The 21,335-nt window shown below is 37.2% G+C and overlaps 1 protein-coding gene across 5 annotated transcripts in view; it reads left to right on the forward strand.

Moving 5' to 3' along the window:
• Positions 1 to 21,335, forward strand: part of TSGA10 (testis specific, 10) — a 116,026-nt gene that overhangs the window by 75,076 nt on the left and 19,615 nt on the right. For all 5 annotated transcript variants that reach the window (XM_012641971.1, XM_012641973.1, XM_012641975.1 and 2 more), the window contains 6 exons: positions 5,562 to 5,677; positions 8,144 to 8,298; positions 12,202 to 12,257; positions 13,382 to 13,550; positions 16,420 to 16,530; positions 20,376 to 20,561. In XM_012641971.1, coding sequence (XP_012497425.1) covers positions 5,562 to 5,677; positions 8,144 to 8,298; positions 12,202 to 12,257; positions 13,382 to 13,550; positions 16,420 to 16,530; positions 20,376 to 20,561 — 793 coding nt within the window. The remainder of the gene's footprint in view (positions 1 to 5,561; positions 5,678 to 8,143; positions 8,299 to 12,201; positions 12,258 to 13,381; positions 13,551 to 16,419; positions 16,531 to 20,375; positions 20,562 to 21,335) is intronic.

Genomic DNA, 21,335 nt, shown 5'->3' on the forward strand with positions numbered 1-21,335 from the left:
TTAGTCTCTGAGCCAGTAGGTGGTGTTTGTGGGTGAGATTCGACCACACCCTTTATGATGAATCAATAGATGCAGTAAAAGGGTGTGCAGGATGACCTCCCTGTCAGTAGGTGGCACTTGCAGGGAGAAGCGAGCTGTGGTGCTGTTTTTGGGTCCTTAGCTAGCTCTTATTCCTCTAGAGAGGCCCTCTTGTGCCTCGGGTGGTGGGTGGGGCCCTGGGATTTCCAGGTGAGCCCTTATTCTCCCCCTCAGTGGGAGGAGTGAGTCTGGGTGGGGCTGGGTTGGGCAAGCCTACCCCCAGGCTCCACAGCTGCTGCTAGCAGGTTCAAAGGTCTACTCTTTGTTTCTGTGCAAAGCTGCCGGGAGGAGCTGAAATGGGTCCACTCAGCTGAAAGTCTGGGCTTGGGGGTTGGGGCTGTCCAAGACCCGCACTCTGGAGCAGGTCTCGCTCCCCTCCACTCTCCCCCACTCCGTGGCCTCTCCCAGGCCTCTGCCAGCAAGCAGGACCTCAGGCCTATGCATCTCCCCTGGCTGTGACGTGGGCCGTGGGCGGGAGGTTCCCTACTCAGGATTGTAGCCTGAGCTGTCCTTATTCTCCCCCTCAGTGGGGGCAGGACCGGGAGTGAGTCTGGGTGGGGCTGGGTTGGATAAGCCTGCCCTCAGGCTCCACAGTTGCTGTTAGCAGGGGTCAAAGTTCTGCTCTTTGTTTCTGTGCAGAGCTGCCGGCAGGGGCTGAAATGGCTCCACTCAACTGAAAGTCTGGGCTTGGGGGGTGGGGCTGTCCAAGACCCACACTCTGGAGCAGGTCTCGCTCCCCTCCAATCTCCTCCTCTCCGTGTCCTCTCCCAGGCCTCTGCCAGCAAGCGGGGCCTCAGGCCGATGGATCTCCCCTGGCTGTGACGTGGGCCGGGAGGTTCCCTACCCAGGATCGTAGCCTGAGGTGGGTGCACAGCCCTTTTTTAGGAGGAGGGTTGCCGGTCAGGCACGCTGATCTGCCCCTGAGGGCACACACTCCTCAGTAGGCTCTTTCACAGATCTCTCCTCCATGCCCCAGGGCAGCTCGATCGTGACCTGGGTGTATGGGGTCTGGTGTGCAGGCCTGACCCCTGGACCCTGGAGATCAATCCCTGACCCTGCCAGGGGGAGAGGTGCTGGTCTTGAATCACCTACAGGGAGCCCAAGCTGGATCGATTTCACTCCACCTCAGGATTTGCCCCACTCTCCTGGAGTCCGCAGGCAAGTAGCACCTGGGAGGGCTGGCAGGTAGGGAACCCGTAGTCTGAGTACCCCTCAGTCTGCTGTAGGGCCCCAAAAGGAAAGGTCCCGTTCCTTGGAGATGCCTCCGTGTGATGGCTAAATTGTCTCTGTGGGCACACACGGGTAGGGAGGGGGAAGGAGAGAATTTAGCACTATGGCGTCTGCCACTAGGCTCGGGTCTGCACCCGGGGAGGTGCCCCAAAGGGGCTGGGAGCCCCGCCCTGAGTCCGCAAGAGGCCACTGCTCACTGGCGGCAGCCGTCTCTGGGCTGATGTTGGCAGGTCTCTCCAGCCACTCAGGAGCCCACCAGCAGTCCGAGATGCAAGGCGGGGAGAAGTTAACCGCTCCACCTACCCCTGTCGCTGGTCTCCAAGCCTCTTGGGACCTTTCTCCTTCCAGTTCTCCTCCACAACGTCTTCCCATGGAGTCTCCTGTAGTTTCAGGCACCCTTCCTTCTGACCCTCACCCGATCTATGTTTCTTTGCTCGCTTATTTTTTTTCTCTTTCTTCTAAAATTCGTCTTTTTTGCAGAGACCTTCTGACTGGCAGCTTGTCTCATCCGCCATCTTGGCTCCTCCCCCCTTTCATGTGTTTTTGTTACGGTAAATGTTTTCTTTTTTGCTTCCGGGACTCTTTTCAGCATATCTTGTAGGGCTGGTCTAGTGGTGATGAATTACCTCAGCTTTTATTTTTCTAGGAAAGGCTTTATTTCTCCTTTGCTTATGAAGGGTGATAATTTTGCTGGATATAGTATCCTTGGCTGCCGTTTTTTTTATTTCAGCACTTTGAATATATTAACCCATTTTCTCCTATACTGCAAGGTTTCTGCTGAGAAATTTGCTGTTAGTTTGATGGGAGTTCCTTTATAGGTAACTAGACACTTTCCTCTTGCTGTTTTTAGAATTCTCTCTTTGACTTTATTTTATATATATATATATATATTTCATATATATACAATTTTTTTTAAGACACAGGGTGTAGCTCTTTCACCCAGGCTTGAGTAGAGTGGCCTGATCATAGCTCACTGTAACCTTCAATTCCTGGCCTCAAGGAATCTTTCCCATCTCAGCCTCCTGAGGAGCTGGGACTATAGGTGGACACCACGATGTCTGGCTAATTTTTTTTTCTTTTTCTTTTTATTTATTTATTTATTATTCCAGGGTAATTTTTTTTATTTTTATAGAGACAGGGTCTCTCTGTGTTGTCCAGGCTGGTCTTGAACTCCTGGCCTCAAGCAGTCCTCCCACCTCAGCCTCCCAAAGTGCTGGAATTAAAGGCATGAGCCATTGTCCCTGGCCTGTCTTTGACTTTAGACAGTTTGACTATAATGTGCTGTGGAGAAGACCTTTTTGCATTATATCTGTTTGGAGATCTTGGGGCCTCCTGTATCCAGATGTCTAAATCTCTTTCTAGATTTGGGAAAGTTTCATCTATTATTTCATTAAATCAGTTTTCAGTTTCCCTTTTGATCTCTCTTTGCCAAATTATTGGACCCCGATAATTTGAATATTTGGTTGTTTTATGGTGTATTATGGTGTCTCATATGTCACAAATGCTTTGCTCTTTCTTTTTTATTCTTTTTTCTTTTTTTGTCTGAATTATTTCAAAAGACCTGTCTTATAGTTCTGAGATTCTTTCTTCTACTTATATACTTAAGCACATTTATTTCTCAATTTCTATTTGATAGTACAGCATATGCTAGCACTGGTGTTAGTGGGTCCAGGCAGCAAATTCTTGGGCTCCAGGCTTTCTCAGGTGTTGGGAATGGCAGTGATACACTTGATATGTGGCTGGGTTCTCAAGCCCTTGGGCAGTGGCCTGACATGGGTGATAGTAGTAGCAGTGATGGGACGACTGGGACCCATGTGGTCTGCACTGGTGTTGGTGGTGGCTGCAATGGGTTAGGCAGGCTGGTCCCCAAACTCTCAGGTGGCACATGGTGGTGAATGACAGCTGTGGTGGTGGTAGTAGTTTGAATGCACCCAAACTTAGAACCTGGGAAGAGTGCTCAGGTGCCACAAGTGGTGGACTTGGCTGAGTGATCCTCAGGCCCCTGGATGGTATGCTCTGGTACTGTGGGGGTGGAGCCAGGCCAGGCTGTGCCTTCAGGTCCCCCGGTGGTGTATAAAGATGTTAGCTGTGGTATGCGTGGGCGTGGTGAGCTTTAGGCTGTTTGTGGAATGTTCAGGTGGATGTGGCAGTGGCTGGGCTGTGCTTTGGCCCTGCTATTGAGGATGGCGGAGTTGCTTTCCCTGGGAGCAGCTGTAGGCAGGGCTTTGCCTGTGCCTTGGCCTATAGCAGGCTTCATCTATGGCAGTTACAGGCAGTGGAATTTGTCATTGGGCACGTGACAATGCATGGCCACCTCTCTGTGTGAATTTTCCCCCACACTGCCACCTCTGCCTCGGTTGCAGGGCAGAACATGGTCTGGTGTGGGCTAAGCTTCCAAAGTGGTGCTGTGCTGCCACTGCCTACAATTTAGGAGCTTGTAGGACCCAGCATGAACCCACTCTCTGGAGCAATGTCTTTGCACAGTTTCTAGGGAGCTCCCTGTGTTAGTATTGAGGTCCCCAGGGTCAAAGGGCTCCCTGTGGCTAGGATTGTGGAAGTCTGTGGAGGGAATGTAGACCACAGGGGATCTCTCACTAACCCTTTCCCTGTATTGGGGCATCTCTCCTGACTCCTAGCCAATCCCAGCCAAGCAGGCTTCCTGATTTCCTTCCCTTTCCTTGCTTTAGGTGTTTCTTATCACTTGTCTGTTGAATTCCAGTGTTCTCTCTTGGATCTATTTGAAGTGTAATTATCTACTTATTATTTTTGTTCTTCTTGGTGGAGGAGGCAAGTAAGAGATGCCTCTAATCAGCCATCTTAAAGCCCTCCTCTGCTCTCTGAGTTTTGTTATTTAAAAATTTTAATGATAATTTAATTTCCTGAAGTTATCTTTTGTTCTTTTCCAAATCTATTTATTTTTTCTTTTTATTATGTATTCTATTACGTATTTTATGTCTTTATATTTAAACACATATATTTCTTATTTTCTATTTGATAGTGCTATAATCTGAAGTTCTTGAGGATTGAATTTAGTTTGTGTGTTTTTCAACTCCTATTAAGGTTGGATTGTTTCTTAATGTGTCTTTCAGTTTTGAATTGTGCAGTCATTTTCAACAGGCCTTTATCTGGGGTTTAGTTTTGTGCCTGGGTTGATGGCATGTTTCTGGAGAAGTTTTGCCAAGTATCACAGATTATATGACCAACCTGGAACCAAATTTTATTTTGATTTCTTATCTTGAGATTGAGAATTCCCAGGGGAGACTTGTTATTATTTCCCCAAGCCCAGTAAAAATTCACAAGCTATTTTTCTCTGGTCTGACCTTGCCACTAATAATACAGTTTTCTCTGCCTTTGTGTGGGAAATCTTATTTCTATTTCTTCTGTTGCAGATATCTCTATGGCCTTATCTTTTTTTCTATGTTAACAGACAAGACCCTAGGCTACTGAGACAGACAAACCCCAACCATAGCTGATGTAACATCAGTTCTTACTCTTATTGCTGTGATTTTGCCCTAGGGGACTTCCCTTATACATTTTTATGTTTTGCTCTACATTTAAAATGATGTTTCTTACATTTTAGTCAACACGTCTCAGTGTTTTGTGGTGAGAATACTTTCAGTTTGGTTTTTCATCTTTCTTCATATTCCAGAAATCAAATTCTGTTTATTTGTCTAGTGACTATGCATTCCATGAAGGCAAGGCCAGTGCCAATCTAGTTCACTATAGCTTTCTCAACACTTAATGCTTGGTATGATACTAGACACTTAATATATGTTTGTGGAATTAATGAAGTGCTGTTCATTACAGATTTATTCATAAAAGTGAAAAACTAAAATGAACCTAGATGTCTAATAATGGAGTAGTTAAGTAAATGGTAATATTTACTTAAAAGTAAATGGTTATTACCCATATAATATTTTTCAGCCAGAAAATAATGATTTTGAGGGCTGTATTATAAGACTGAAAAATATTAAAGATTAAATATAGGTGAAAAAATTATGATTCAATTTTGAATTTGTAGTATGGTAACTTTAAAATGTGCATAGCAAAAGAATGCTGAACAGTGAACACCAAAATGCTAATAGTGGCTTAGCCTTCATTTTTCAAACTTCCTATAATGTGCTTTTATAATAAAAATATTAAAAACAAAAAAAAGCGTATTAGTGTTCTTAAAAGTTTTTAGATTTAAAAATACTTAAAGATGACAAAACATAAAAATTTCAGAATTAGTTTTATTATTAAAATGTTTGCAGACTTTTATATGAAAACACAGAAAAAGATCTTTCTGATACTCAGCGACACCTTGCTAAGAAAAAATATGAGCTACAGCTTACTCAGGAGAAAATTATGTGCTTGGATGAAAAAATTGGTGAGTTTTTCTCTCCTGATATTTTTTATTAAGTCTGGTAGAAAAATATGTTTTCTTATCTTCAGTTATAACATAGATAAACTTGTAAATAAACCCTTCATTTAAAAGTTTATGAACTAAAAATAATGGGAATATGCATTTTTCCTTGAAAATAAATTTTTTTACTTAGGTTTAGGACCATGATTACTTATAATTAAAGTGTTAACTTAAAATTTGTCAATGAAGTAATGGCTAGAAAACCAGCAACAGTTTACAAATTTATGATGATTACTTTTAAATTTATGATTTTTTGGTATAATATTCTAGCTTGTCCATAGCTGTTGTAATGAAATAGTACATATATAGTACTTGTAGTGGAACGTGTATATATTTTTGGCTATGCCTATGATATTACTTAGGTTTATAGAGAAAATTACTTTTATAAAGTCTCCTGTTTATGTTTTTTATCAGTGATCTGTATGAAAATGTCATAACTTAATCTTACAAGGTAAAATTTTTATCAAGGCAATAATGGAGTCTGTTTTCAAGCATAGGAAACATTTTTCACATTTGCTATTATCTAGTTCAAAAATATCTGGAATGAACAATTAGGTAGATGGAGGTGCTATTTATCAAGATGGGAAATATTAAAAGAGAAATGTAAAAGGTAATACTGAAGGAGAACTCTTTTTTGGATATTTTAAGTCCAAGCGAAGACATAAGGTAAGCAGTTGAATATTTAAGTTTGTATCTCAGAAGAGAAATCTAAGCTAAAGATATATATTTGGGACACATCAGTGTGTAAATGATATTTTAAAACCATGAAATCACCTAGGGAAATATAGAGAATGAGGAGAAGAGGATCCAGGACTGAGTAAGAAGAAACCAAAGAAGTAGGAAGAAAACCCAGAAGTGAGTGTTATTTTGAAAGGCAAGAGAGCAGAGTGTTTTAAAAAGGGAGGGTATTATCAATTGTCAGATACTTTTGAGAAGTGAAAGAAGATGAGGATAAAAAATATCGATTGGATTTGGCACATGGGACGGTTTGGTAACACTAACCAAAAGGAGTTTGAATGGAGTGTTGGATATGGAAGATAAGAGTGGGTTGAGGAATGAATGGGAAGTGGAGATGGAAAAGAATAGAAAAGTCTCTGAAGAAGTTTGGCTATTAAAGCTTAGCAAGAAAATAGAGTGATAGTTTGAATGAGATGTGAGGTTAAGGATTTTTTTTTTTTTTAAAGCTAGGAGATACTAGAGCTATTTTAGAGATTCATTGATTGATTTCCAGTGGGAATGAGCTCATATATCACAACACCCAATACATGTGGGTTGCCTTAATGGCAGTACTGCCTGCAAAAAAGAGACATCATGTAATCTCCAGTATTTATAGATCATGCTCTTGGCATTTGACAGTGTGGTAGTACCTCCCTTAGTACTGCACCTGGATGGCCCTTGGCAGGGATTAATTTAGCAGGGATGAATGTAGAAGTTCTAACAGAACTCCCTTTGTAGAGCTCTAAACCAGTGGTTCTCAAACTTTCATGTGTGTCAGAATCACCTGGAGAGCTAATAAAGGGATCTTTGGAGCCAGGTTACTTCATGTAGCCTGGCACCAGAGCTTTTGTGTCTATACCAATTTCCTTAAGTAATTCTGGTAGTTTAGAACCTCTGCTCTGGGCCAGTGATTGTCAAACCTCAGTATACATTAGAATCACTGGCAGAGGAGGGGTGCAGTGCTTGTTAAAACATAAATTGCTGTGCCCACCCCTAGAATTTCTGATTCAGTAGGACTGGGGTGGAGCCTAAGAATTTGCATTCCCCAGGTGATGCCAGTGATGCTGGTTGAGGAATCACAATTTGAAAACCACTTTATACCAGTCATTTAGGCCTTCGACATTGACATTGGCTTGCAAGAGTTCTCACAAATTGAACCAGACTTCCTGGGATGATTTTTTTTTTTCCTAGGAATTTTTATAACACTACTTTAGAAAAATCAAAGCTAGAAGACATTTGATTACAAAGATGATTTAATTGAATATTTCATTAAGATATGTTACCAACTTTATATACAAGTTATTTACCAACTTTATATACAACAGTGATTCTAGGCCAGAGGGAGGGAAGGGGGAACTAGCAGGGACAAAGGCCACAGTTTGTTTTGATATTCCACCTGCCTCATCCACCCACTCTCTCCTCTCCTACCACACATGTAAATCTGCTTTGAGAACTTATGATATAGATCTTTCCTTTGCTATTCTAATTCATTATTATTGTGCTTTTATATTTGAGTCATTTAGAATTCTGTGATTCATTGTAATTTTTGATCACTAACAACAAAAACCATTTTTTATTTGGGATATAGTACTTTTATTTTTAGTCATTGAATATAATGTAGGAGAACTTACTTTGAAAAGTATTTCATTCTGCTTGAACTAGAAAAAAGGTTTTATCTTGATTAAAACAACACCTTTATGATTACATATTTAGATAATTTTACAAGGCAAAGTATTGCACAGCGAGAAGAAATCAGCATTCTTGGTGCAACCCTCAATGATCTGGCTAAAGAAAAGGAATGCCTGCAAGCATGTTTGGATAAAAAATCTGAGAATATTGCATCCCTTGGAGAGAGTTTGGCAATGAAAGTATGTTCTGAGAACTGTGGTTTACAAGAAATGTTTAAATGAAATGTTTAAATGTTAAACTGTGCTTTAAAAGAACTTGAATCTGAATAAAATAATAGGATTTTCTCAAAATTTTTTCTAGAGAGCTGAAACTTTAAAATCTGACTTTGAAATATTTTAGATAGTCTTAGGAAGTATGTATACAAATCTAGCTAATATTTTAAATTGATTTTTATATCATGAATTAGTGATTAACATTTACTGATAATAACTAATTCAAATATCAAAATGTAAAGCATGACAAAGTGGTAAGACTGAATTCTTTTTAAAAACATATTTCCAGGTAGTCACCTGGGGAGGCAATATGTTTATTCCATTAAAACTGCCATTCTAATGGGTTCAGAACTAGGAGCATAATTTTACATAATCCTAAATCTTTGAAAATAGATCATGTGGGGCTGGTGAATAAAGCTGCATCCCACATTTTGTTGTTGTTGTCCAAATGTTGCCAACACTGCAGAAGGATATTGACGCCCCTTTCTACTGCATAAACTGATTCTGAAGGCAATTCCTAAACTGTTTTTCACAGATATCTTAAGCAAAGGTAGCATCATTGGAATAAGATCTTTCCCTTATCAATGAATTAATAGGAATTATAAAGGAATTAATTCATTGATTTATCTATTAATTCATTCAATAAACATTTGTTGACATGTACCAGGTGGTATGTTAGAAACTGAAAGTGAGTGGCCTGCCTTCTAAAAGCCTATGGTATAATAGAGAGATAAAGATGTTATTATGATAGAATATGGTAAGTTGCCATAATGAAATATACATAATGTGTTATTGGAGTGTGGCAGGAATATACCTGATTCAGCCTGGGAGTTGGATTAGGGGAGGAGGAAGATCTGGGAAGCCTTCCAGGAAGTGACAGTGCCTGGGCTGCCCTGAAAAATGAATAGAAATTAGCCAGGAAAAGATTTAGGAGAAGAGGACAGTGAGAAAGGGTGACCCAGACAGGTAGAACAGCTTACGTAAGGTGGCTTTTATGTGAGAATTTCATGAGACTTTCTAATAGTTTAGTATGGCCAGAGAATAGGTTGCAAAGAGATAGGTATGGGAGGGCAAAAGATGAGATGGGATAGAAAAGCAAAAAATCGTAAAAATACATGTGATGTTGAATGTGGACTATATCACCATGAATATAGAGGGTCATTGAAATAGTGTAAATGAAATGTTACAATTAGAATTTTATTTTAGAAGAAATATTCTGGCACTTAAAAATCCATGTAAAAGATGGATTATAGGGAATTGAAAATAGTGACAGAGACACTAGTTAAGAGAACAGTGATGAGACCTGTATTAAGATAGTGGCAGCATCAGTGAGAGAAATAGATCTATTAAGGAAGTAAAATTTACAAGATGTGGTTTCTGGCTTAGGAACCACATTTATATTCCTATGTATGAAGTAGGAAACACAAGAAATAGAACAGGCTTAGAAAGGAAGATTATTGACATGCTGAGTTTGAATTGTTTTGGGGGCACATAGTGAAATATTCACAGGTTCTTGGATTTTTAGATTTGGAGAAAAAAATTGAAGTTTATAGATTTGGGAATCATGAGCATAACTGAAATCAGGAAAGGGCATAAGATAATAAGTACTTGTTTATTTGTGGAAAAGCCTGACACAGTAGTTTTGAAATTTTATGATTTTTTAGGTGGAATTTTGCTTCTCATTATAATCACAACATTTTTTGAATAGTTAAGCATGATTACCTTTTAAAACACTAACATTTAGAAACAAACTTCTTTACCTTTCTGAATCTCATTTTCTTCTGCTATGTCTAATATTTCACATTTCTTCCATTCTGCTAACTGTACCAACGATATCTTTTCTGCACAAGTAATACTGAGTTACAAGTCTGTTTCAAAATCAAGAATGTTGTATAAGATTTTATGACAGTAAACATATCCATCCTCTGAAGGAAAAATATTAATAACTGAGACAGCATTAAGTAGTCGAGAGAGAAAATGTTCTCTACAATGATAATTCAGAGCTGAACTAACAAAGGCCTTTCAGTGAAAAGTGGTACTGTTATATGGATATTACAGAAATAAATTAATATGGACAAGTCGGCATTATAGGAATAAGGTGAAATTTTTCTGATGTTTATGGTTTAAAAAGATGTTCTACTACTTGCTACCAATTAAAGTTAGAAAACTCAATAGCAAATTCATAGATTTTTGAGTAAGAAAAGAATTATTTATGTAAAGTTTTAGTTTTTTTCTTTTTTCTAAATACACTTTGACCATCCTGTACAGACTGAATTAACAGTTAACCTGAGTCTGTATCCCTGACTGGACAATGTATGAAGCTATACAAAAATATTAAATATTTATTTAAAAAATTATTAAATATTGAACTTTACAAGGCATGTATTGTATCACATGTTGAGATTGTACAAAGAATGACAGTAGATTTGAGAAATGGAGGTATTAGGGCCATATTAAGAGAAGAACAGGCTAAGAGGATATATTACTGGTTCAACTCCATAATTTTGTTGCCCTGGATACTTTACAGTGTTCCTAGAGAATCTTACTTTCAAGGTGAACTTCTACTGATAAAGAAAAGTCCTTTGTAGGCTTATAAAACTTATTTCAAGCTTAACAAAGTAATGACTTTCAGAAGCGCTAGTTCAATTAGTTTTTCAGAATTTCTTTAGAAATGTATTAGATTTCAAAAACGTGTAAACATTGCACTTTAAGCAGTATTTTTTGTTTGAATTTTTCTTCCATTGACTTCTCCTTCTTAAAGGGGTTTAACTGTTTTTGCTAATGGATATCTTAACACTCCTCCAATATCCATCACTGTCAGATGTGAAGTCTGTGCCATTCTATCAGAAAGCAGAATGGGAAACCGGAGCTAAAAATATCCTGGAGAGAAGGACACAAATACAGAAAGATAGCGCACACACATGTACACACCCATGTGCAAAACTCTCTCTCTAAAGAAACAGGAACAGAACTGGTTGGAAAATATAGGTTTGGTTTTTCTTCCTTTTACTTGGTTACTAAGGATTTGACAATCCAAAGGGCAAGGTGAAATCTAACTATTAGTGAAATAATAATTTTCCTACTTTTTTAGGGCTAATGGTAAGTATCTGTTTATAGTTAGATTAGTTCAAGCTCAGTGAAAGTTTTAAAAGGAGGTGTGGAAATGGTATTGAGACATTAGGATATTCAAGCCTATTTCAGCTTTGACTGACTCCACTAATTTGACTTTGAAAAGGGAGACTATAAATAGTTTTTGTTTATACCTTTGCTCTAAGCCTAATATTTACCTTCTTATTAGCTCACACCTAAATATTAATAGTATACTTTTATAAGTAGTTCCATTAGAGCAGCTTTTTGAAGATGCTGTTGCTGGCTAATTTAAATAATATACTGAAAGTTATTCTCAAGAACTAAATTTACTTATACATTATTGACTTCCCTGGATTTTATAACTTGAAAAATGCGAGGAAGTGAATCAGTTCTATTCCCAGTATAACACTCCAATGCCAAACCATTGGTTTGCCTCTAAAAACAGGGTGGTTATGGGGTTCTTGAGTTACTGGGTAACTGCACAGAATATCTTTTAACAAAGTATTTGATATACTGATCTCATAGCAATACACCTAAGTGTAGCCCTTACTTTAATGAACATAATTTATTGCTTTTACCCAGTGCAAATACTCACATTGATATACTAGGCTTTGAAGTGCGGAAAAGAAGAATAGGATATAAATGTTTAAAACCAAATGCAAATCTAAAGGGGAGAGGAAATTTTCTTTTTGTTTTATTATAACAAAAATTTTCATTCAGTTTTAACAAAAATATCAGTTTAAGCTAACTTTTTATTTAATACTTATATTTCTTTTCAAGGAAAAGACCATTTCAGGCATGAAGAATATTATTGCTGAGATGGAACAGGCATCAAGGTAAATCATTCAGCAAATATTTGAGCACTTATGGGGGGCAAAGTACTATGTTAGGTACAAAGATAGCAAGAAACGAGGCTTAGTGTTATATATAAGGTGATAACTCTCTAATGCTTAAAGGAGGCCTAAGTCTATCTAGAGAAGTAAAAGATGGGATGGTGTTTGCCAAGTAAAGGGGAGGATATTCAAAGTAGAAATTATATTAGCAAAGAACCTCAGATCATGTTCAAAAGCCTCTTGACCTACATGTAGGTGTGTGTTATTAGAATCCAGAGTAAGAGGAGAAGTGAAGGGAGCAGAGGCTAAACAGGCAGGAAGAGGCCTGTGTTATAGACACATGAATCTTGATTTTGTATTCTGTGCAATAAGAAATCATTAAAGAATTCTGAGGAGGTTTTTACCTTAGAAAGATTACCCAGACACAAGAAGTGATGGTAAATTGGGGTTTAGGGGTTGGGGGACAGAAGGAATGAGGTGCTTATAAGGGAGAGAGACTAGGAAAATGCCAGGTTTCTTGCCAGGGATGAATACTGAACATGACGAAGATAAGAGAAGAAAGATAATTTTACCACTCTATTTGATGAACCTTTGAGACCTTAATGTAGACATGTCTAGGAAGCAGTTAAATATGAGTCTGGAGTATAACAGAGGGGCTAAGGCTGGAGATAATTATTTTGGAGTCATGTGGGATAGATGGGGTTGGGAGCTGTGGATATGAGTGGAATTTGAGAGAAGGGCTAGAGTGAGAAGAATCAGGAGGCTAAGCTTCAAGCCCTGAAAAACCTTAATTTTTAAGAGGGCAAAGGAAGAGGAGTCAGTAGGAGACTAAGCCATGGCAGCAAGAGGTAGAATGAAGGCCTTCCTAATACCTGAGTGTCAGAAGTTTTGAAATACTTAGCAAATCATTGACTGTTAACGCATAGTTAGTATCTTTTTCATGGTGAAATGATGGGAACATAGAGAAACTCTAACACACTGTCTTGCAGTATTTATTCCTGTAAATTTAAATGTGTTTAACATCTCTTCGAATGTTTTCATACTAACTGTCCATCTTCTGTCTTGTGAGAATTTGTTATCCTGTTTCAGTAAAATGTCTCTTATGTACTGTTTGATTTTTGGAATAGACAGTCTACGGAAGCCCTAATTATGTGTGAACAAGACATTTCCAGAATGCGTCGGCAATTGGATGAAACAAATGATGAGCTGGGTCAAATTGCCAGGGAAAGAGATATCTTGGCTCATGATAATGATAATCTCCAAGAACAGTTTGCTAAAGCGAAACAAGAAAACCAGGTATACTTGTTTCTAGAATCTTTTCTCCAGGGGAAAAAAAGTATATTTCTTCTGAGGGACAGCTCTCATTTCATTTTGTAGAAGAGCTCGAACACTGGAACTAGCCTTTTTTTTTTTTTTTTAACCTTTAGAACAGAATATGCCTCATAACTTCTAAATGAAATTCTCAAACATAAAGCTAATGGATTTGTATTAAACCTTAGAAAATAGTTCCTTATTGAAGGATAAATATTTGAATAAATCAACAAATGAGGATAAAAACCTTCAGAAACTTTAAAGAAAAGGGGGAGATTTATTTGATAGACTATGTATTATTCTGTTTAAGTATGAATGTATGGACTGTGTCACATTCTTTGGTCTGCTTTAGCTCCGTGATTCTTTTTAGGAAAATTCCTGTTTATAAATACTCTCTCTCTAAGGCAATATATTTCAGTCTGATATACTGTTCTCATTTCCAATAACTTTAACTTAAATATTAAAAAATTATATTTGGAAACTTCTTCCCTCCTCAGAATTCTTCAGTCCAAATGATTTCCCCCACTTTGTTATCACATTCAATGTGTTTAGTTTGCATCATACAAGTCAGCATTCTTTAACTGTTAAATATTTTTAGTTTATATAAACAGCTATAAACATACAACTCTGTTAATTATAAAAAATTATTTGAGGCATTAAAGTACTTTGTTCAAAAGTTAATGAATAATGGGATCCTGGAAGAGAAAAAGGACGTTATATTAAAATGAAGGAAATCTGAATAAAATGTAGACTTTAGATAATGTGTTAATATTGTTTCATCAATTGTAACAAATGTACTATATTAATACAAAATGTTAATAATAGAGGAAAGTGAGTGTGAGGTATATGGGTGCTCTGTGTACTATTTTCACAACTTTTCTGTAAATCTAAAATTATTCTAAAATAAAACTTTGTTTAAAAAATTAATGTATAGCAATAAAGACCAGAAGATGTGAATTTATATTCTATCCTTGTGTAATATATTTACAGTTAGAGCAAATAGACTAAAGGTGGATATAACTTATATTCATGAAAAACTAGAAATTAGTTTCTATTAATATTTTTTGATTAGTTAAGAAATACAAATGCATTATAGAAAGTCTTGTTTTCTAAAAAAAGTAAGAAAAATTTTAAAAACCCAGAGTTAGTCACTGTTAACATTTGACATATTTTTTTTTTACTGATTTTTAGTGCACTTAAAAAATTTTTAATACTACTTTCTTTCTATATGTGCTTTTTAATGTAGCTGGGATAAAACCACGTACCACTTTATATCATGCTTTTTTCCTACATGAGGAGACAGTACAGCCAAGTATTTAAGGCTCACATGGGATTAAATCTCACTCTCTAGTTGTGTGATCATATAGTTTAACGTACCTGAACCTCAGTGTATCATCTGTAAAAATGGATAATAAATGAGACTATGCCTGGAAGGCACTTACCATAGTGTACAGCATATCACTCAATAAATATTTTGTAGCTATTATTAGCTTACTGTACTATGATAAGCATTTCCATGCCTTGTTCAAACTTCATAAGCATTTTTTATAGTCAGAAGACAATTGATATCATAACAATTTACGTATGTTCAGGAATAGTTTTTTCCTTCATTTGGGTTGTAGGCCCGAGGTAGAGGAGGGATCTCTCTGTGGTCCACAGGTTAAGAACCAGTATTGTAGAAGATTTGGAAAGCAGAAACTTCAAAAAAAATTATCCTCGATATCACAGGTTTTGGCCAATTGGGATAATGTGGTATTTTTGTGTTTAAGCCTGATTTTTTCACTTAATATAGATGAAAATTTTCCTCTATTACTAAAAATTATTCCAAACGTTTCTCATGGATGCGTAATATTGTATTATGTGGTTCTACCACTATGTAGATACACTGTTATTTACTGCATCATTCACTTAATGGTAAATATTGTCACTATAGCATAATGTCTAATGAAGAGTTTCTCATTAAATTTTATTAGATTTCATTTCAAATTGAAGCAAGCTTATGAGGTTTCTTTTTAAAAATTTTTAAAACCATTTTATTTATTTATTTTAGAGACAGGGCCTCACTCTGTTGCCCAGGCTGGAGTGCAGTGGCATGATCATAGCTCACCACAGCCTCGAACTCTTGGGCTCAAGTGATCCTCCTGCCTCAGCCTCCGAAAGTAGCTGGGACTATGGGCATATGCCACCATGCCCAGCTAATGTTTTTTGTTTTTTGTAGAGATGGGATCTCGCTATGTTGCGCAAGCTGGTCTCAAACTCCTGGCCTCAGGTGATCCTCCCACCTCAGCCCCTCAGAGTGCTGGGATTATAGGCATAAGCCACCATGCATGGCCTTAAAAAACATTTTAAATGGATATTTCAAATATAGTGAATCTTCATGTACCATCTCCCACCTTTGGTAATAATCAACATTTTTGTCTTTCTTTTTTTTAATAAGCATTTTAAAATGTCTCGATACATCACTAGATAGCTGATCACAAATTTGCGTTTTTCCAAATTTACCTTTATTCCAACAACACCTGGAAATGCCCATTCCTTACCATAATTGAATAACTTTAAATCTTTATTAATTTGATAGACAAAATAATAGTTCATTGTTTTTAAGTAGCATGTCTTTGATTACTGGTAAAGTTTAATTTTTCAAGCATTATCTACTGATGCTTCCATTTTGTGAATTGTTTGGGTCCTTTTCCCATTCACTGTTGGGCTCTGTGTTTTCTCTCTGTTTTTATATGAGTTTTATACATTAGGTATATTAATTTTATCTATTTGTTGTAAATGTTTAAACATTTATGATGTTTTTGAGATATAGGATTTTTTATTTTTTGTAATCAAATCTACCTTATTTTCATAGGCACTGTCAAAAAAATTGAATGACACTCATAATGAACTTAATGACATAAAACAGAAAGTCCAAGATACTAATTTGGAGGTTAACAAACTGAAGAATATATTAAAGTCTGAAGTACGTATATGTTTTTTTCTCTTTGCTCATGATACCTACGGTTTTCACTAGACTTAATTTAGTAATTGATTACACTCATAGGGACAGGTGAATCAAGTCTTTCTTTAATACATAGCATATTTTAGTTTTGACACTGGTGGATTAACTATATATTTAGAATGTCCCCGATTTTCAGAAAGATGGCTCAAGAATATGCCCCTGTTAGTTTGCTACTCAGCCACTCTCTAGATCAGAATAATCTTCCTAACGGATGAAGGACAAAGGGCCCGAATTACTTTGGCCTCAGTTATATTTGAAAATGATGGAGTTTTCAATTACAAACCTCTGGCAAAAGAGGCTCCACCTGATTGTGTAGCATATCAGAATTAATTACCCTGTTATGAGGCCATCTGTTTCTTAGGACCAGCATACAGATGGCTCTCTTCTGCACTTCTCTGTTAGCAACCGTTTGACCAAGTGCATGCATGTGACATCAGATGATTCCAAATCATGTGGGTACATGTGTGGCAACCCTGGAATAAACAGGCAGCTTGACCAAGGATGTTAGATATATCCATTAGGTAAACTATCTAAAATAATGTAGGTGGATTATTATAATATGCATGTTGTTACCTACATACCACTCAAACCATTAATCGAAACTCCCCCCCCAACTGTTTATTTTATTTAACATGTCATTTAATATCAGTCCACAAACAGATCTTGAACATACATTTATAGTGTACATAGGACTGTTCAGGGCATTGAAAGAGAAGAGATTCTAAGGACTCCTAAATTGCAATACTTGCTTTTAGGCAGCAAGGCAGCAGCCTTATGTAGGCAAAGCAGGTGGTTTTCTACACTTCTTGATTTTAAAGTACCAGCAATGTAATACCATAAATGGACAGAAGCTTTGGAATCAGATTCTGGCTCCTCTTCTCATTAATGGACTTATGCAGGCTACTCAACCTCTCTGAGTCTCTGTTTCCCATCTGTAACTGGGAAGAACACTCAAATAGATGAGATAAAACATTTAGTATTTAAAGTATTTAAAACACTTAGCACAGTAAGCCATCTGAATCTGTTCTGGAATCGGTCAGAAATAAGTAAATGAATATCCGGAGCACCATTGAATGGAGTAAGCTTTCAGCCAATGTTAAACACTTCCCTTTATCTCCCTGCCTTATTGCCCAGCTGTAAGGCAGTTTTAAGTGAATGACATAGACCTGAAATTCTACCATTAAGAGATTAGAGGCCGGGCACGGTGGCTCACGCCTGTAATCCTAGTCTCTCTGGGAGGCCGAGGCAGGCGGATTTTTTGAGCTCAGGAGTTCAAAACCAGCCTGAGCAAGAGCGAGACCCCGTCTCTACTAAAATTAGAAAGAAATTAATTGGACAACTAAAACAGAAATAGAAAAAATTAGCCGGGCATGGTGGCGCATGCCTGTAGTCCCAGCTATTCGAGAGGCTGAGGCACGAGGATCGCTTGAGCCCAGGAGTTTGAGGTTGCTGTGAGCTAGGCTCACGCCACGGCACTCTAGCCTGGGCAACACAGTGAGCCTCTGTCTCAAAAAAAAAAAAAAAAAAGAGATTAGAGCTTTTAGATCTGGAATTACACTTTTAAGCTTCTCTCCGCTTTTAGCATCCTAGTGTGAGTTTGTTTATGAGATTGTCTTTCACAACACTGGATGGATCTAGGCATCCCCCGAGAAAATGAACCATTTTGGTAGGGAGAGGCCATTAAGAAGTGTGGAGCACTTCATTCATTCATCGTGCAGTGTGTCAGGTGCTGGGTGCCAGAGATGAAAAGCTGAGAGGAAACAGAATGGCTCTCCAGGCAGGAGGAACAACATGAGCAGAGATGTAAGGGGAAAAGGTAGGTCCTGTAGCTAGAGTGTATAGGTGGGTGATAAGGACCATCTTTGAATTCTATTTTCAGGATGCTTTTGTTAGAACTAAAGCATGGAAATTATTTGATAGTTGCCTTTTAGGAAGATTATTCTGGAGATGTCAGGAAGAATAAATCAGATGGGTAACAAAATCAGAAAGGAGGAGAGCAATTAGGAGAAGTTGCATTCATAATTCAGGCAGGAAATGCAAAGGATTCCAGCTGAAGCAGGTGGAGTGTTGCAGTGGGTGGTTAGTGGGAGCTGTGAGTGCAGGATGGGGAGGCTCCATATAGAGGCGAAGAGATACTGAAATCAGGGAATGGAGAATATCAAAGAATAGTTTCACTGTCTTTATAATGTTTGCTGTCTCAGGCCTCACATTGCTCTGGCCTCTGTGGAGCAAGTGTTACAAAAAAGGGTAAAATAGGTTTCTTGTTGCCAAGAGGGAGGGCCACTGAGGAGGAAGGCAGGAGAGACATTTTATGGCAATCTTTTTTCACTTTGAACCATGTATTACCTGGTCACAAAACTAAATTTAATATTTAAAAAATGGTTCCTATATTTGTGAAATACAAGGTGTTATTGGGGAGATAGTACATTGGCACCTAACAGCATCAAGTTGTAAGGCAGTTTTAAGTGAATGACATAGGCAATAAGTACTACAGAAAGTTAAAGAGGATAAAGATTGAAGTAGGTAAAATTTAGTTATATTGTACCATGTACCTCCCAAGTACATACTCTGTAAAAAACTATTATTTTTAGTACAATCATGGAAAACACACATCAGGTTTGTAGTGGTACATTTGGAATATCTGAATCTTGAAAGTTAATAAAGTAGTTTAGTATATTAGTTTATTGATTAACAGACTTAGCAAAGATTTTTTTCATATTAGAGGCCACAAGGTGGCGATATTAGCTGGATTTCAACTAGTCTTAAGTAATGATTGTTAGAACAAGAATCTGATTTGAAGGGCTTATAAGGAGAGACATTATTATTTGCTATTTGGTAATTTTATTTAACCCAGGCTTTCTGATAGGAAAGTGCACTATTTATTAACAAATAGGAGAGAAAGAGATCTAGTGCCTTTTTAAAATTAATTTCTGAGATTATAACTGATTTTTTAGAATTAGTTTGCCAAACCATAATTATAAAATGTGTTTTAAAAAATAGCCTAATAATCATTAATCAGTATAGTATATTATTTGTGAAGCTGATATTTTTTACCTCTAGAAATAAGATCCTACTTCAGTCAATCTGCTCGCAATAGAATTTTGAAGGTTTAAAAAATCTGATTTATACTATATGCCAATTTATACATGAATGCATATTTATGGCGAGTGTTTATTGGCATAGGTTTGATATTTTACTTATGAGAAATTTCAGGTAAGTTACTAGACTAGCAGGTAAAAGTGAATCTTAGAACAGCTTAGGAAAATTAAGACTGAGACTATGAATGATAGACAGGAACCAGACAGGAAATATGCCAAACCAGGAGAATTATCAGAGGTTGACACTTAAAATATGCCAGCTGAGAAGCTCTATAGTCGGTACAACCCAGTGAGTTGATCAGGAACAAGGGAATACAAAGATACAAGAGGTCAGAGGCTCAGAAACCAGAGCAGCAAGTAATCAGTAACAGACATACGGGAAAAGGAGGCAATGGAGGATTTTGCTTGAACAAAAGAAAATAAAAGAACATATTCATCTGGGTCCTGAAGATAAGAGTAATTTACTTAAGTTTACCAGTGGGATGAGTGTGACTCAGGTGCTAGGGCAGATCCTGATCTCACTCCCTTTTGTTAATTACAGGATGATCAGTTTTCTAAACTAAGAATATAGATAGGTTTCCTCAGGTTATATAACAAATACTCCTTATGACAAGTGAATTCCCAGTAACCTGGAAAATAATATTTAATTTATATCATATGTTGAACACTTTAAACATTTTAAAGTAATAGCTAAGATTTGCTTTTCAGGAATCTGAGAACCGGCAAATGATGGATCAACTCCGAAAAGCCAATGAAGATGGTGAAAACTGGGAAAATAAGGCCCGTCAAGTAGAGGCAGAAAACAATACCCTCAAATTGGAACTTATCACGGCTGAGGCAGAGGGTAACAGATTAAAAGAAAAAGTAGATTCCCTCAACAGAGAGGTTGAGCAAGTAAGTTTGGGAAAATATGCTTATAATACATCCTGCATCATATTTAAAAGAGTTTTGTTTGGCTTTCCAAAAATTAATATATTTTATGTAATTAAAATTATATAAACAAGTACTTAAATTATTAAACATGCTGTAAATTGTAGCATGCTAGCCATTCTCCCTCGGGTTCTCCTCCAATCTCTTATCTACCCTGCAACTAGAACAACCATTTGCATCTGTTAAAATTAGGAACTATTTCAAACAGAAAAAAGTGTCAAAAAAGGTAACATATCAGACAAACATATCCCCACCTCCCAGATGTAAGGATGCTAATAACATTTTGTCACATTTGTTTCAAATGTCTCTGTTGAAAGAAAAAAAACACTCCTCATACTTTCCCCTCCTCTCTCTAATTGTTGGTGTATATAACTTTCATGTCAGTATGTCTAATTCCTTTGCATGGATTTATGCTTTTTATACATATTTATCACACACAAATGATGTATAACATTGTTTTGTATTTTTTAAGGTTTTATTTGTGATAACGAACTTACTGGAGATACCCAATTGCAAATTGCCCGAGATACCCAATTGCAAATTGCCCTTTTGCTCAATATTATAATTTGGAAATTTATTTTAATATATGTAGTGTCCTACAGTTGTATATATTCATCGTATAAATATTTTCTTTTAAAATTCATTCCCATATTGAATGAAATTTAATTTTTTTCATTTTTTGTGTAATAAAACACTGCAACAAACCTTTTACATTTCTTCTTGGTCATACATCTCCCT

The sequence above is a fragment of the Propithecus coquereli genome, unplaced genomic scaffold (genome assembly GCF_000956105.1).
Source record: "Propithecus coquereli isolate 6110/MARCELLA unplaced genomic scaffold, Pcoq_1.0 Scaffold171, whole genome shotgun sequence".
NCBI classification, from domain to species: Eukaryota; Metazoa; Chordata; class Mammalia; order Primates; family Indriidae; genus Propithecus; species Propithecus coquereli.